Source organism: Thermobia domestica, chromosome 14 (assembly GCF_964235325.1).
Source record: "Thermobia domestica chromosome 14, izTheDome1.hap1.1, whole genome shotgun sequence".
Taxonomy (NCBI): Eukaryota; Metazoa; Arthropoda; class Insecta; order Zygentoma; family Lepismatidae; genus Thermobia; species Thermobia domestica.
This window is the reverse complement of record NC_137467.1, coordinates 57267421-57285634: the sequence shown is the minus strand read 5'-3', so window position 1 is coordinate 57285634 and position 18214 is coordinate 57267421. Positions and strand designations below refer to the sequence as shown.

Here is an 18214-nt window from a genome sequence, read left to right as displayed (position 1 = left end):
TTCCACTGTCGTGCTTAGTTATATGTTTCGATCTAATATTCCATCAACACTAGAACATATATTGCGGGCGGGAAGTGTACACTAATTCTGTTGAAATTATACGAGAGTATTCGAATATTTCTGTTCTTATTCGAGGAATTAGTGTTATCCGAATAATTATTCGAGTAAAACCTCATTCGAATAATGTATAGTCGAAGAATCCATTATTCAATTATTCCCATAAAAAATTGTTCGGATTTTAACAGCTGTAGAATATACGGGTCATTTGAGAGTCAGATGAGGGATATGCTAAGACCCTAATCTCAACACAGTTTCTTCATGTTTAATATGGTACTTTTGAACTCTTAGTTCATTAGCGACGGTTTGCACAATCATCATGCTTATCAATGCTCTCGTCTGTGCACGATAGGCTGCCTGCCCAATCTTGTCAAGCAGGCACAATGCCAACGCTTCGCTTAAATAAACTCATCCGACGTTCTCTTTTGTTTATACTGCGTGTTTACAAGAAAATGCTTACATCTGAATGCTGACGGGAGAGCAGTCCTCACCTTAATACACAACTAATGAATATACAACTGCTAAATAACATTTAAAATTTATGAAAAATACTTCTTAAAAACACTTGCTTTCAAAAAATTCGAATGATACGCTAGTAAAACTACTTTATTTTCTGTAATAATGTCTACAACGCCCAGGTTATTTTAATTTATACTAATAGAAATAAATCACACGATCACCACTTAATAAAGAGTTGATAGCAAGGCGACCTCACAAGAAAAAAAAATTCACTTGGGCTACAGTAAAGATGGATTTAATCATTTTTAATATTAACTAAAAACAAATGCTAACAACATAGAATAGAAATTAATGATGAGTATCACTGGCTTACCATAGTTGCTCGCAATTGATTGGATAATTTGGAGTTTAGCACCAAGGCTATGAGGGTCGTAACCTACAGCTTAACGTGAATTCCAAAGAATATGAGCTCCCAACGGGAATCGAACTAGATGGCCTCATTCAGTAGTGATTTGCGTCAACTTAATACAAACTGAGTTTTAGTTTGCGATTATCGTGACAGCGGCTATTACCAGTTTAACTTAATTCTTTGTTGCGTTTTGCAAATTTTGTGAACGATATAGTATGAGTCCGCGGATCCCCTGTCCGAAGGTGCATACGCTAACCATATTCTGGGGTTCTGCTTGGAGTTGAGAATTTGCTATCTTCATCTCTTCGTGAACTGTTTTTTCTAGCATTACTAAACTTTTATTTTTCCAATAAAAATAATTAGCTTTATTTGATTATAGTAACTGAACAAAATAAATACCGCAGCTTCGAAACAACAATTACTTTTTTTTTTTTTCTTTTATTCGCCAGTAGATTATCCCTTGCTTCAGGGTAGAATGGTGGTAGTGAGGAAAAGGGGAATAAAAACCTTACAAAATCTGAGTCTACATCTGACTGACAGACTATTAATTCACACCGTTCGACCATTTCGTATGCCCTCCGCACATCTTTTGACTTTTGTGTAAAGTGATTTTCTGCTCCACACTCGCTTTTGTTTAGTCCGATTCGACTATAAGTTTGTGGCGAATATTTAGACGTCATAATTATTGCAATGTATAAAAGTATTTTTCGAATATATCACATTCGATTTTACGTCCTAATAACTTACATAAAACAGGTTGAATCTGTGGAATGACTGATGTTTGGAGAGCTCGGATCTGAATATGCAAACCCGCTTAACGTGAGTATTTACTTTCTTGAAATGCGGTACTTCAAATTAATCAGAGTATTTTTTACCTCATCCTGCAGTACACTTTTTCATTTCGATTATGATCTGATTCCTTCGTAATTATTGTTATTTGTCCCATCAACGTAACGTAAATTAACATATCCAGAACAAGCAATTGAAGCACAGCTCAACTCAACAGTGGATCAATAGTATAGATCCATACTGCTAGACACATGGCGTAATATGTTTTAGTCTTTTATTTGTATTTCAAACAACAGTCACTCTGTTCCTCGCACGTAAACTTTCAGATTTACTGCTAAGCTAGTATGTTTGGAAATTTACTTTCCATCAAAGATTACGATCAAAGTGACGGTACTGAATTATCTACATCGAAGACGACGATTACTTATTTAATAGTCAATACGAGTGCATGGTGGTTCAAAATTAGGTCACGCTGGTTCTAACAAAATATTAGATTCGATCTCAAGTTATGTGAGTCCGTAGTGGACAACCCGGTTCTTCGGGATTTTTGGAGTTCGCCTGTTCGGAACTACTGTCAACATTTCTTCATTTACTCCCATCTCTTTCAGCTTAAAAGCATAATTATGTAAATTAAAATATTGATTTTTATTTCCTTTTATCGTAAGAAGTCCACATAATGCAGATTAACAAGTTCTTGAATTACAATTCTACGTACTTTACACGTGTATATTCACACGATTCAGCCAGTGAGTCTCAAGTCTTATTGTAAGCTCCCTTATGTTCAGCATTTAATTTAGAGACTCAGCTTCGATTTTCGCCGAAAGTTCTTGTGATTTGGATCTTATGTTAAACTGAGATGAACTACATTGCCTTTGTTCAAACGTGAGAGATTCAGTTGAAAATGATCTAACACTGTATTTCCATATTTCATATAGTTCCGAATATAGAACAGATACGATTAATTCTACGGAAAGGTATCATTTCCCAAGGTTACTTTAAGGAAGGCTTCTTCAGATTATTGACCTACACTTTATTTTTGGTTCACTGACTTACATAATGAAGAATAATTCTTGCTGTTACTGATATGAAGTTAAATCTGTAATTTTCCACAATTACGCTCCATAGGCAAAATATAAGGATAATAGATGCCATTGGATAATGATGAACGAATTTCCAAGAAATGAATAGATAAGATTGAAATAGTAATAATTATAATAAAATTCGTAGATACAATAATATACAATAACTTTAACTGATTCACACTAGCTTCGCTATCTCAAATAACTCAATTTAGAAATACAATTAACTGAAGAAAGCAACGTTTATATTTTAAAACATAATAAATGCTAACAGTTTTGTCAACATTGGCTTCATCCGACACCACCTGTCTCATAGTGTCTGATGAAGACAATATGTTCATTTAGTTGGCAAAACTGCTACGTGTTTATTACTTTTTAAATAAACGTTTGTTTGTTCAATGAATTGTATTTTTAGTTTAAATAATATATAACACAATACAGACATGTGATGTGAGACAGTTGTTAATCACAATGTGATCTGAGACTGCGGAAGTGTTTGGTTCCATCCCAGACCTTCTGTCTCTTGTGTTAAACAACTTCGTATCTCTGGGCTTCTGGTGAGTTTCTCCCGTTCCCCCTTCAATGCCTTAATTTTGCTAATTCTTTTATCATTACTTGTCATACTTTTATCACAACTCTTTTAGAGGTAATTTAAAGCTACTTTACATATTTCGAATGACTTCACGAAGATTTTTTTTTTTTTTTTTAATATCCTATTCCACAGAAAACCTAAACACAAGATATTGAAATACGCCATATAACACGACTTCTGCCCTATTCTGATTTATTTAGATTAGAAGAGATAGATCTAAGAATAAGTCTAGGAAAATAAAGTAATGCAGTAACGTCTTAACAATATTTTCGAAGTTACTGTAAAGAATGGTAAGTTCATTTTGCAAAGAAGCTTCGGTCTTTTCCGAAACTCAACTGCAGAGGAAAAGGACGGAATTTTCTCTAAGAGATAAGATAATTTATCAGAATTATCCGAAAAAGGACGTTGCAATAACTCGTATTTGTGACTAGAATTAAGCAAAATATACTGATTCTCAAATGGACATCAGTAAATGTGTACAGTCACCCACATAAGTACCTGGACCCCAAGTAATGGAATTATAACAGTCAGGGGTCCAGTTGCTTTTGTTGGTGACTGTACCGTGGAATTCTGTTGTTAAGAATTTGTCAACAGTTACGACTACTTTTCAGGGCGGGTAAAATGCATTTCTAGTTATTTGATCAAATCGAAAGACTTTTCAGTATTAATTTTAACCATTTTGAGAAACTGTATTGTATGTGAGAGAAGATATTACACAGTAAAATGAAGTACTAGGTACGACAGGAGAATCAACTGCTCTCCTGGACAGTTTTTATGAATAACTTATCCAAAACTGGTGAAAAATAAAAAGATCTCAAACTTGCACATGTAATCAGGAAATATGATGAAATAGTTATCAACCATCATGTAAGTTATTCTACATGTTTATGCGCGAAAACGGAAAAGTCATGCTTAAAGGTGGGAAGTAAAATAGTAGCAACATGTAAGAACTGGGCAGATAAGTTAAATTTGTTATATCATAAAAAGGTTCCGATTAAAAGAGATGCAGCTATGAACACAATCGAAACAGCATAGTTAAGAGGAACTGAAATGAAAGTTGCAGAAATAATATTTAGATGAGTGCGGATAAAAACAAAATTAAATTTAAAAAATATAAGTTAACCTGTAAAAGTTAATGGTTCACACTGAAATTCCGAAATTATTTTTACTCTTAGGCACTTCCGCAACACCACATTAATCAACACCTCAAACTAGACTACGAATAGGAATTTTAAGGATTTTTTAGCTTTACTGTGAATTTTTATTGTTGTTTCTGACGTCAAACCTTACTGAAAATTATTGACTATAGTTTTAAATAAGGATCAGTTTCCGCCACTGTTTCCTCTAATTGATTACGATCTAACTTACCTACTCTCTGTTTTTATATTTATCGAAACATCACAGAAATTGAAATATTACAACTTCTCTCTGGCATAGTTTTCTCTTGTTAATAAAAATACATTTGAATATTTAAAAAAAAAAAAAAAAATAGTTTTTCAAGGTGTTCTTAATTAAATTGTTACCCGCCTAAGTTTACGACGAAGATTAAGACTTTCTGGTGAGAAAAAGAAAGAAAATGCTAAAACTGAAAATTATAGAGGGACTGACCGGAAAAACAAAGGTTTGGGTAAAAATTTATGTACTAATCAATTTTGCATAACTTGATTCATCATGACTGATCTGTTTATCTGTCTACACTTGTGCCGTTAAAATTTGAATAATGAATTACACGGATTTTCAAATATCGATTTTTCGAATATTCACAAAATATGCTAAGAAACAGGGAAAATATCTGAATAAAGAACATCATGTAATTTTAACAGCACTGGTCTGTAGATTGTCTTTTTGGTTTAATTTTACAATAATTTTCACACATTTCTACCAATCTGACTTTTTAAGTTTTGCATTTACTCACTTCCAATCACTATTATCCCCGGAAATCGAATACGCCAAAACCAGAACAACTTGGAATTAGAACGAAAGATGCGATAAAACTTTTTTCCCGGAATCGGAATGCCTAGTACATTGTTCGAGTGTGTGTGTGCATACGTTTCCGCACAGTTTACATCACTCCGCGTTTTGTCGTTCAGTTTGTTGTCAGAGGCATACTGAAAGCATCTCGCGAGATTTTCAATGCTGTTGTTATTTTTTTATTTTGTTAATTTCACATTTTCATTCAAATATTTAGGCGTATATTATTATTTGTTGATATTTTACTTTAAGATCCAGTGTATTTAGTGTTAAAATAATTTTGTAAATTCGAGCTCGTGCGACCCAGGAACGGATGACTCAAGTTTCTATTACTATAAAGGGTAAAATATGGTATTGGACCTTGAACGATTTGGAATTCAAACGGGAATGAATTAAGCTCAAATTCCAGTGTACCACTGTAGTTCAAAATTACATTTAAAAATCACAGACGCAATATTTGTATCATAAAACGTCACTAGTTGAGCTTTGAAGCTCTCATGAGGCTGACAAGTCAAGCTTCATCCTTTGCCTCTGAACAATCAACTGGAAAGTTTTCAGCTTTTGAATTAATTGACAATCAAACTGAAACGTAGTTTTAGACTTCCAAACTACGTTGTGCATAAGCGTAGAGATGTTATATTATACGTAGCTATGTCTGTCTGTTGACAGGGTTCAAAGCGGAAATGGTTTTCTGCTTTCGGTTCAGCATTCCCAAAACTGGATGCATCTCCATCCTTATTCAACTATTGCAACCAAAACAGTAGCAAATCTACCATTTCCGGTTTCAATGTTAATAGTCATAGAGTAAAAACAGTACGAGACAAAGTTCTTTAAGTGTGGATTTGGCATATCATGAAGAGATCTCTTCTCTGCCTTTATCTTGCACTGAAACCAAAAGTGGTAGAAATTTACTAAAACTTCCGGTTTCAATATTGATCCCTACAGGGCTAACTCTATGGCCTATGGAATCCGAAGGTTCAATGCCACGTTCACAAAAGCTCCTCACTGACTTCTATCCTTAGCCAACTGGATCCAGTTTCTACTTTGCATTCCTATTTCTGTAATACATCTTAATAGTGTCCTCCTATCTGCGCCTAGGTCTTCCTAATGGTCGTTTTCCGATTCGTCTTCCAGTTACGACATTGAAAGTGTTCCTACTTTCTTCCATTCTGGCTGCATGACCTGCCTACCTGAGCCTACGAGACTTGACGACCCTAACAATGTTTGGTAAACGATATAAATTATGTAGTTCCTCATTATGAAGTTTTCGACCTTCACCATTCCCGTTCCTCTTCGGTCCGAATATTCATCTTAGGATCTTATTGTCAAATACTTTGTCTTCGTTCTTCCCCCAGAGTAAGCGACCATGTTCCGCAACCAAACAGCACAACCGGCATGATTATCGTTTTATGTATTATTTTAAGCTTTAAATTCCTCGACAGAATTCGAGACGATAGAAGATTTTGAACTGAATAATAACACGAAATCCCTGCTTTTAGTCGACATTTAAATTCTTCGTGAATATGTTTTTGGTCTGTTAATACTGATCTTAGATATATATTTGAAAGTATCCACTTTATCGAAAGTATTATTTGATATTTCCAAATTCTGAAGAATGTTGTACAATGTTCCTCTCCTAACTGAATCGTAAGCCTTTTTAAAATCAATAAATATTTGATGTTGATCCCTACAGAGCAAAAACAGTAATGATTGTGAAAAACTTTTCCTTTTTTTTTTTTTTTTTTTTTTTAATTAAACATATACAGTAGATTCAGAGTCCCAAGAGTAGGTAATATTGCATCCCTTATCAATTTACTGAAACCGAAACTGATAAACCCATTACTTCTAGTTAATATTATAATTTGCAATCTACCGTAAGTTCTCAATGTGAAAGCAAATCTTTGTATTTCCCCCCTCATAATACCTTTAGTTCCAAGTGGCTACAACATAAAGTGGGGTTTGAAATTTCGGCACTTTGCGTTTAAAATTCCAAAAGTGGTATATAAAAAAAAAAATCCAACAATTTTGTTTTTGAGAACGAAAAAAAATCCTAGCTTATTGTTTGAGAGAACCCAACAATTTTGTTCTTAGAATGAAAAATTCCATGTTATGACGTCATGATTGATGTGAATATTGATTTCTTCACAATCAGAAACATCTCCAAATACAATTTTACTAATTATTATCTGTCAATTATGCAGGAAAAAATGTCTCCGTAAATAATATTTTGATAACAAAAAGAGAGAGAAAAAAACTCGAAGTATGATCAATGAACACTTACTACTAACAACAAAGTATTTGATTAGCTGCTCAATATCATACTGTTATAAAAAGGAAAATATCTACTTACGTGGCTTGCTGTTAGTTTCCGGCGTATCCTCCTACAAAGAAAGAAAATAGAAAATTACACCGAACTTACTACAACCTAAGTTATGATTAACATTATGATCCAGCCCATGGCTTTTACATATGGAAGGAACAATTCTGATTTATCTAAAAGAAATAAAATGTATATTCGAAATGCGTTAATTCGTTCTGAACTTAAGAGATAAGATACTTATAATTTTGTTGAATGAAATAAAAAGTTCAAATTTTATTTCAAATAATAAAGTTGCAGTCCTTATCAAAGGTACACTCATGTCCAAAATGATTGTCGCATATCTATAACGGTCTTCTTGTAAGAATATAATTTGATGATGATTTTGTAGGGTACTTTTAATATTGATACTATGTGTATAATCGGGAAATGTTTATTTGTGGTAAATTTCATAGGAAAAGAATTATAAATACGAAAATTAGAATGAGTAAAACAAAATATTGCTAAATGAATAAGAAAGTTTTACTTTCACTTTATTGTTCTTATTTACTGCTCTTTTGATACGAAATTTGCCACATACAAGTCGTTGCCGATTATACACATACAAACATTATAAGAAATACCGGGCGAATTCGTTATCAAATTATAGTCCTACAACAACATATTTATAGGCATGTGACAATAATTTTGGACATGAGTGTACATGAAAAGTATCCTAAGATGATAAAGGATTCTACGAAGAATGTAACAATTATCTCAGTATGACCATTCCGATGTACAACATAGCAAAAATGATCTTTTGTAGAAGACTGTATTCTACAGACCGAAAGAACTACTATCGTGTGATATCGGGATAATGTATAGTATCACAGAATTTGAACGTTAAAAATACGCACGGAACGAACTGGTCAAAACCATACTCAGTAACATACATTGGCCAAACTTAAAACTTGAAACACGTACAGAATCCATGATAAAAACAATTTCACCAGTCCTGTATAAAGAAACAAGTGCTCCTGTAGATTTTGTCTTGCTTAGAGGGAGTAAGGAGGTAAACGAAGAATAGGGAAAAGTAAGAAACAGTGAACAGTAGCAGCTGTATAACAGTGGACAGTTTTCAAATTAAAAATCCATCGAAATTAAGATGAGCAGAAACACTATATATCTCACGCACAAAGTAATGTGTTTTGTTACGTAAACTCTCAGAACGTGTGTCAACCTATTCTTATTATTTCTGTGCTTTACATTCTTCATCGTGAACAAAACGAAAATTAATGTTATTGAATGCTTCCTCTATAAATTTGCTTAAAGTGAACTTCACTGTCTAAGTAATCGTTGTGTGTTACGCAAAACAAGTATATCGCCAACCTAAACATGCACTAAAAACTGAGAATTCTATACGTAAGCATGCAGATACATTTATGGAGCAAGTAGAGAGAGGATTTTTGAAGAAGCAATGTGTACTAAGTTTTAGTATTTAGTATGGTCATCAAAAAAATGTGGAAAGAATTATAAATTGACGTTTGTTGAAAATTTTTACTATATTCTTAAGCCAGCCTACCTCTGGAAAACCCGAGTCCAAATAAAAGAAATATAATGTATAAATTCCAATTTTGTTCAATATCATTATTTAATGTGAACTTCAATTTCTACTGAGAACATAATTGTATTGTTTGTAGTGAATTTAATCAAACTCGCCTTCAATTAATGAATTTACGTCATCCTTACATACCCAGAAACTGAAGATAGGTTTGAAGTATAATTTCCATCTTACAGCACAGTACACATTATTTCATTCATAATACCACCATATAATATATATTATCCATCTCATCATTGTTAATCAACTATTCATTTACAGTGTGAAAACCTGAAACTCTAAAAATGATATGGAGACAACTGGAACACAAAGTAAGTCAATTTATAACAATGGGTTCCACTATTTACACTAACAACAAAATATACTTTCTTAAAAGCAGTTTATAAGAGAGAAATATTTAACTCAGATAATGTCATAATTAATATATAATATATTGAATATAATATATATAATATATTGAAGCACACCATTTGGTCCGAACTTTGAAACAAGTTCTGTTCTATTTTCATCTGCAAATATTTTTAAAAATTAAAGAACAATCTGCACATATTAACATTATAATCTAATATACATCTTGTATACATAATCTCTGAAATAGTATTGCACAGAAAATATTCCCTGGTATCATTAATGTAAAATAGGTGCACTTACATGTGGAATAAATCAGAGTGCTCTGGCATTCGTGGGATTTGACCTGATAGTATGACAGTATATTTCAGCTTATGGGATAAACACTGTTAGATTACTTTAATTGTTGGGACAACGGAAATTTAACTGTTATCATCCAAGATTCGTATTCCTCTCTAGGTAAACTGAATCTCATTCTGTGCGAGATTTCTGAATGTTACGTTTATAGATACAGAAGTTTATAGTATTACTTCTGTCATCCGCAAATTACATCATGCATACCAATATTCAGCACATTTATTTTCCCACCATTTAAGTTTTGTAGCTATTTTTCGCATACTCCATTGTACATTCTGAATATACATTATTAAAATGTAGTTAGTTCAAAATTCAAACGACGGAGTATTATGTAACACAAAGTCTTATTAAGAAGCATTTAATAGCATACAATAACATCTTTAATATTCTTCATTTCTTCAAGTTACTAACAAAATTAAGGAAGGAAGCCTAATTAACACTTTTATATATCGTGTAATTGGTGTCTTTGAGGGACTGTTTATCGCCATGCAATTTCAGCGTTGTGTTATGCATAATTCACAGGCGGTCAAATTACGTAATAACAAGCAGTATCCTAATACTACTATGAACCCAAAATTTCGATCTACAGTCTTCTTTTACATTATTTTGAAAATTGTAAAAATAAATAAATAAATAAATAAAATAAAAAACAGGGAGCTCTCATCTTAAAAGAAGAAAAACAGCTGCTGTTAATCTGCTAAATAAGTATTTTTAAGTAACTTATTAAATATAATTTACTCAAGATTACAAACTACTACATACAGTCTTGGCTTGTGTGTAAAGAAAACGCAATATGGCTGACGTACTAGCTACTTAAAATCGGATCTGTCAACTAGCGCTAATTCTTTTAAATTACACATCGATAAGACTAACTTGCTTCCCAACTGGGTTGACTGATTTCAATGGAGTAATAGTTACAAATGAAGAAATGGAATATCTGTTTCAATTATTTGTGTATCTATTGATTAAAGATAAGTTCTTAATATTACTGGCTGTAAGTTGTGGAAAATATAAAACTAGAGAATGCACTAGGGTCGACAAAAAATGGTAAGTAATTATCTTGATATCCTAAGATGAGAGTGAATACAGTAGTTCCTAGTGCGTAGTATCGCGAAATTCATGTAAATACAAGAAATTATACAAAATTTGAATAAGGATCATTCAATAGTAGTATAGGTTGTAAGTTGTTTTATTGCTTCTATGCCCGTTAAACTCAACTACATACTGACTAGTCGGTAACTTTATTTTATTTTCTTACTATCCAAAGAATCGTCCAACTATATCACCATGCTAACGACTTCTCATTAAAGTGAGCATAAATGAGCTTCTACCATTCAACTGGTGTGTCTGTGTACAACATTAATATTCGTCTATTCTACGGTAAGTTGTTTAAAATTTATCCCATTTTAATTTTTAATGGATCTTCAGAAGTGCATTCTTCCTAATTCAGGAAATAAGCCTATTTCTGGGGTTGAAATCCGTCATGAATAACGGGCTCAGCAATCTTATGTTGCAAGTCTGCACATATAAATGTAGTGGTAATGATTTTTCAGAATAACTTTGATGAAAACTATTAAGATTCAAAGAGCTCAAAAGTAGCGGGGTTAAATTCACTTCCAACTAAGTAGTTTCTGCGGAAAATTCAACACTACTTAAAGTTTTATGTAACATGGCGTGTGGTTTGTTTGATATTAAAGATACTTTTGTATAGCTTCGAGCGGAAACTAGGCAAATGGGTGAATTCATACCACCTTACAGAAAAAATTGTAGTATTTTTATTTATTTACTTATTTATTTATTTATTTTTCGAAAATCGTAAAGAATCTATTCTGATGTAATTTGGTTTATTACACTTACTTTGCGACTTTTCGATCACTGCCTCTGCTTGGAGTTTAAATCAGTGCAGAATAATGTTATAGCGGGATAAATCCATCCCTAACCTGAGAAGTGTCCCTATTTATATAATGATTTTAAAAATTTCCACGATAATTTACGCACGGGTTTAAATCGGTTGTGAACAAGGGAGTGATTTATTTATTTAATGTGTATTTCAGATAAACTTTGTAAAATTTCTGATTTTTATGAAACAGGGTGCGGTTTGTCTAAGACTGAGAAACTCTCTTATTGCTTGGGGTTGAAATAATAACAGATAAGAGGTGAATTTATTCCAACTTCAAAAAGTGCTCACCGATAACTTTCCTAAAATTTCATGGTTTTCATTAAACATATCATTCATTTCTTTGAAGCTTTCCAATGAAGCCTATTGTGTCTAGCTAACATCAGTCGAGTGGTCTACCTACCTTTCACTTTAAGTTAATGTTTCAGGATCTCTTAGTTATAATAATAATAATAATCATGCCACATGGTGTGTATGTCATTAGGTGGCAGATTCCTATTGATTGGGATCGAAATTGGTGCGATGTGAACTTTCTACTTGATTGTCTTTACAGTGTACAACACCTAGTTAAGTCCAATGGTAACCAAGACTGGGTACATGAACCCACTAACTGTTCTGAAGAAGGACGACTGACGGTTGCAGAACATGTCACAACCTGAGTTAGAAAGAAGTAGTGAGAAGGTTTCCCAGGCAAGCTACATTTTATGTAATTGATGTGCTTGCTGTAATAAGGAGTTAGCTCCAAATTCGAGTTTGCGGTATTTACCCGTTCTTCCCTACTTGCTGGGAGTTGGCTGCATTGTTCGGGCTGGAATAAAAATTCAATTTTATTTTTTTCCTTCTTTCAAGTTCCAAATAAAAGAGAAAAATGGAACTGACCCCTTATTGCAGCAACACCCTGAACTGTTGACTGGAGGTTATGATAATTCTGATGTATCAGGTTTATTGTATGTAAAAGTTAAATAAGAATGAGGGTGGGAGGAAACAGCTTACGTTAGGCAGTGAAGCAAGTTACTTTCGATAGTCTGGTGTTTCCATAACTCTATTTATGGTATACATGTTTAAACTTCTATCGATTGCAAAAAAATATAAGAGGATGGCGTTTTGGGTCTGTTTTGATAAAGGATACTGTAACTCTCGAATACACAAATAAATGTATTCGAAAAAAGTTCTGTCTTTAAAAATAATATATATTGATTGAGCCTAAACGATACTACAAGTAGTATATAATAAATAAATTAATAATGAGACGTGTTTATATGCTAAATCCGATTCAAAAACTTCCCTAAAGCAAATGCTGTCATATTTGTTTACATCTGCATCAATGGACAGTAATGAGCTTTAGAAATTTCAATGGCAGTATTATGGATTTGTGTGTGAGTGATGGAGCAAATACTGTTAGGGAACAGGACGGATGCTTTTTCAATTATACATATCCCTCATTTAGCAGAAAGTTGGTATACCGGGTTTAACGAAAGTCTGGGGTCATAGGCTATCTTCGTTATGAATAAAGATTATATATATATATATAGCAATAGCGGATTTCAATGTAAAATGGTGGAATTTTTCCGATTGAACCAACCGTTTGGGCTCTACACTAGTAATATACTCAACGTTAAATAAAAGTGCACTACCACTTCAGTAGGTGGGTCGAACGAAACGTAAGACACCACAAAAAATGGTATGAAGAACGTGCAGATAATTGTGTGAGGGAACCTAGAACACTTCAAAAATCCATTCTTTAACAATTCTGTATCGTGCGTGTGGTAAGGGCATAGGGGACAACCTGCTGAACTGGAAACGTTGCTTTTCCATTTAATATTGGGCGCATTACCAATGTAAGCCCAAACGGATCCCATAAAATACTCTTTGCAGATGACTTGAAAATATTCGTAGATGTGAAATCTATAGATGACTATTTACTCATGCAACAAAATCTGGCCAATTAAATATATTACAGACTTGCAATAAATATTAATACAGTACACGTGAGAAAACATGACTTCACTTACTCGATTAATAGAAAAAGTTTAGAAAAATTAGACAAAATTAAAGATTTAGGTGTAATATTTAAAGGGAATTAAAGAAAGAAAGAAAAAAAAAAAAAAAAACCTTTTCGCATCATATGGCAAATATTACCAAGGATGCATATAGAAATCTTGGGTTTCTTACCAGAACAATCAAAGAATTTACGAATGTTAACTCCTTGAAAACGCTTTACTTTTCTTTCGTAAGATTCAAACTTGAATATGCCGGACTTATTTGAAACACTTTTCTCACATAGAAAAGGACAAAATATGAACCATACAATAATTTACTTGGTAACTTTACACTTCAGACACTTGAACAAAGACGGACGTTGAACGACCTTATTTTCTTACACAGGCTTCTGCACAACAAAATAGACTGTGCAGACATAATTGCAAAAATAATGATCAAGATTCCATCCCTCAAAACACGCAAGAGAATTAGTGGCCTGTTCTACTGCAGGAAGGCACCTACAAATGCACTACGTACATATACCTATGTCACCTACATGGAGAATTTGTGCTACATACAATACAATCAGTAAGGGTTACAACGATATAAATGTATTTAATAGTTTTGAAAAGTCGTTCAAAAGAGTAATCCTTAGTACTTTATATTTTTTTTTAAAGTTTTTCAAGGAAAATGTATTATTTTAATTCAAATTTTAGTATCATTATAATTTAAAATTACGCCTTATGTGTTGACACTGTAATTGGACAGTAATGCCTGTTCTGTCGATAAATAAATAAAGAAAACAGCTTATGGAAGTGTGAAAATTCCACAATTTTAGACTGAAAACCACGTACTTACATCAACTTTCCTTTCTTTCAATTTTTTCGTATCTTTACTAATAACGAAGATAGCCTATGGCTCCTGACTTTTGATACACTCGGTATAATTAAAAGTTTACTGGTTCAAATGGAACAACAGCTTTACAAGGAATGAAATGTTTCTATTCACCTGATGACTATAATGCAACGTCATTAACACTGAGACTTATTAACACGCTTTGAAGAATATAAAAGTGTATGACAAAGTATGATCCATATGAAATGATCTATGTTACAATGTATTTAAAGGGTGTTAAAAAAATAATAAAAATAAAAAGAGGCGGAGAACTTTAAACTGGCAACACTGTTTCTGTGATAGCTGATATTGCAGTTCTCTGTTGTTTTGAGGTGGTTGTTTTGAGGTTAATTTGGTTTGGCAATTCATCATGAATAGACTCACGCCGGAGCAACGTTTGCAAATTGTACAAATTTATTTTGAAAACCATGGTTCACTTCGACAAACTCATCGGGCATTACGCGCTCATAATCGTCTATCAGAGCGATTAATTTGACAAACTATGAATCGTTTTCCCAATACGTTTACTCTACATGATAATACACATCCCGTAAGAAGTCGTACAGTGCGGACACAACAAGCGATTGATGGTAGTGTTGATGACCCAAATGTATCAATTCGTCTTCATGCTCAACAATTAAACTTGTGTCCTGCTACTTTACGGAAAATTTTGCGTAAAGATCTTGGTTTATGTGCTTACAAGAGTCCACTGCCACACAGCGCGCGCCACAATTAATTTACTGAAAGGAACATTTGACGAACGACTAATTTCCCGAAATGGACCTGTTAGCTGGCCATCTCGTTAGTGCGATTTGATGGCATTAGATTATTTTCTTTGCAGATATGTAAAGTCGTATGTGTACGCAAAGAAACCAGAAACCATTGAGCACTTGGAAACCAACATTCGACACGTTACTGCAGAAACACAAACTGATTTACTGCGAAGAGTGTGTGAAAATTGGACCTCCAGATTACGCCATGTACGCACCAGTCGCGGTGGCCACATGCCCGAAATTATATTCAAACATTTATGCCATAAATGTGACTGTTTTTAATATCCATGAAATTGGCTTTATTTGACATTTTTCTGTGTTTTAACAGTAAATCGCACTAAAAGTTCTCAAACATTTTTAAAAAATTGTATCTGAAAGGTGATATATTGGCAATCAAAATCACAGTAATGTATCGAATTGTGTGGAATCCATGTAAGAACGATAGAAGAAATGAAACCCGACTTTACGAAGGTTGATTCAGAAGCAGTATAATTCAGCAGGATGATTCAGATAATTCTTTCTTGCTTGGGAGTCTGCCAATTTTAAAGAGAGACTTTTTTTTTTTTTTTTTTTTCTAAGTAACCATTCGTTCTGCGCTCATTATCGAATGAATCCTACAATCAGATTGTCGTGTTTACGACTCTTTGATCACCACAATTGACAGTTAATGAACTACTGTAGTAAGAAATTTATCATACTGTATGCTACTCCTATGCACATTTCTATGAGCCTTATGAAATAAAAGCCGCACAATCACATCATTTAGCAAGTGTTCCACGAAACACATTATTTCTTGAAAATTTACGTTTGATAAATATGAGTACATGGGAGATAAAGATCATATTAAGAAAACTCAGGAATAGTGGTGTACTTAATTTCACTACATAAAATTCAATATTTAACATATATATATTTCTTTTTCGGGTGACTGTACGTATGTTCGTCCTCTTACGCTATCTATCCATACTTCGCGTCATCCGAATTGGCATACGGCGTCAGCAAATAAGCTCGCAGTGCGCTGTTACTAAACCTTCAGTGACGAATCTAATCGTTCATAATTGTCCACAAATACGAACTAAATCAATTATAAATGATTAGATTCTTCCCTGAAGGTTTAGTAACAGCGCACTGCGAGCTTATTGGCTGATGTTATATGCCAATTCGGGTGACGCGGAGTATAGTTACGAAATCTAGTTGATGATGCTAATGTATCAGTCTAAACTTGAAAGAAACTGTGATCTCCTTTTCCCTGGAAATTTTAGTTATCGTATTCCAGAAAATAAGGTTTCAACACTTACCGATGTGGAGAAATTATTCGAAATCTTCCATTTTTCATCGTTGTAACACTTTTAGCTATGCACAATTAATATCGCGACATAATCCCATGCAAGAAACATTATTGGAGTTCTTTCGGAGAGGAAATTCTCTTATTTTACTTGGTGAAATTATCAAGTTTCTTTATACCAAACAGCTATTGTGTCACTAACAGCCTTTCACTCACCTTTGGTAAGAGATGACTGAAAGTGAACTTCGACTCGATCTCCTTTCGTGGAGTAGCAATAGCAGTAAGAGGTGTTGCTACCTTGGTCATTTCCTATAACACAAGAGAAATTCGTATTATTGTACATCGTAATTGAATATACTATTCGTAAGTTACGAATATAATGTAGTAAATCTTGATAAACGGCATATTCACAAGATACAATAAAAAGTAAAAATAATGTATAACGATCTTTAGATATAAATAAAATATACGAAAACTCACACTTATCTTAAGTTGCTAGAAGCAAAATTTACGATTTCTTACATTAGAAATCAAAACTTACAGTAATTTTAGATAACAAAATCTAAATTCTATTTCTACATCCTAAATTAAATACAGCAAATTATCACCTTTAAGAACTTACACAACTTAAACATAAATAAAGAAGCAAATCTTGTACTGATTCTAGGTTATAGGAAGCAAAACTCACACCAGTGTTTCTCAAGTACGGATTACTTTCAGTAGAATGTTTATTCTACAGATCACCCACTACTCTTGTTCATTTTGAAAGCAAATTTATTACCTTTTTCTTTTGTTTGTTTGTTTTGAGTACGTATATTTTTAAAATATTATATGTACTCATATTTTTAAAGTAGCACTAAAATCTCTTTAGTTTTCTATATTTATATTTACATTTAAGTATTGAGAATATTTAATAATAATTCATCAATTTCAGCTATTCGACTTTGCATAGCTTTTACCTTAGTAAATTGTGTAGATCTAATTTATGTAATCTATAACCTACTTGAGAGTCTCAATCATAGTATGTAAAAACACAATTCACTTGGATTTTTTTTCTAATGTTCAAGCTAGGAGGACAAAAAGAACAAATGAAATGAAATGAAAACTCATAAAATGAAGTTTTACGTCACACGCCTATGCCGATTAGTTTAAGGAGACGGTGGTGATGAGAAATGAATGAAATAGTGGAATAAAGAAAGTGGGAGGAAAGGGAAAATCCCAGAGAAAACCCACGGATACGTTTTTTCCCACCACAAAGCTCCCTTGGCACGAGCTGGGGTCGAACCAAGGACCCCATGCAGAGGTGAACGCTCCTACCACTGACAAAAACAACCTCAAGGATTACTTGTGCTCCATGAATTAGTTTGAGAAACGCTGACTTATATTATTTGTACGCTACAAAATAAA

The 18214-nt window shown here is 33.2% G+C and overlaps 1 protein-coding gene across 6 annotated transcripts in view; it reads right to left on the bottom strand.

Moving 5' to 3' along the window:
- lilli (AF4/FMR2 family member lilliputian) overlaps positions 1 to 18214 on the bottom strand; it is a 561135-nt gene that overhangs the window by 103568 nt on the left and 439353 nt on the right. For all 6 annotated transcript variants that reach the window (XM_081737944.1, XM_081737943.1, XM_081737942.1 and 3 more), the window contains 2 exons: positions 17024 to 17116; positions 7707 to 7737 (listed from right to left, as the gene is read on the bottom strand). In XM_081737944.1, coding sequence (XP_081594070.1) covers positions 7707 to 7737; positions 17024 to 17116 — 124 coding nt within the window. The remainder of the gene's footprint in view (positions 1 to 7706; positions 7738 to 17023; positions 17117 to 18214) is intronic.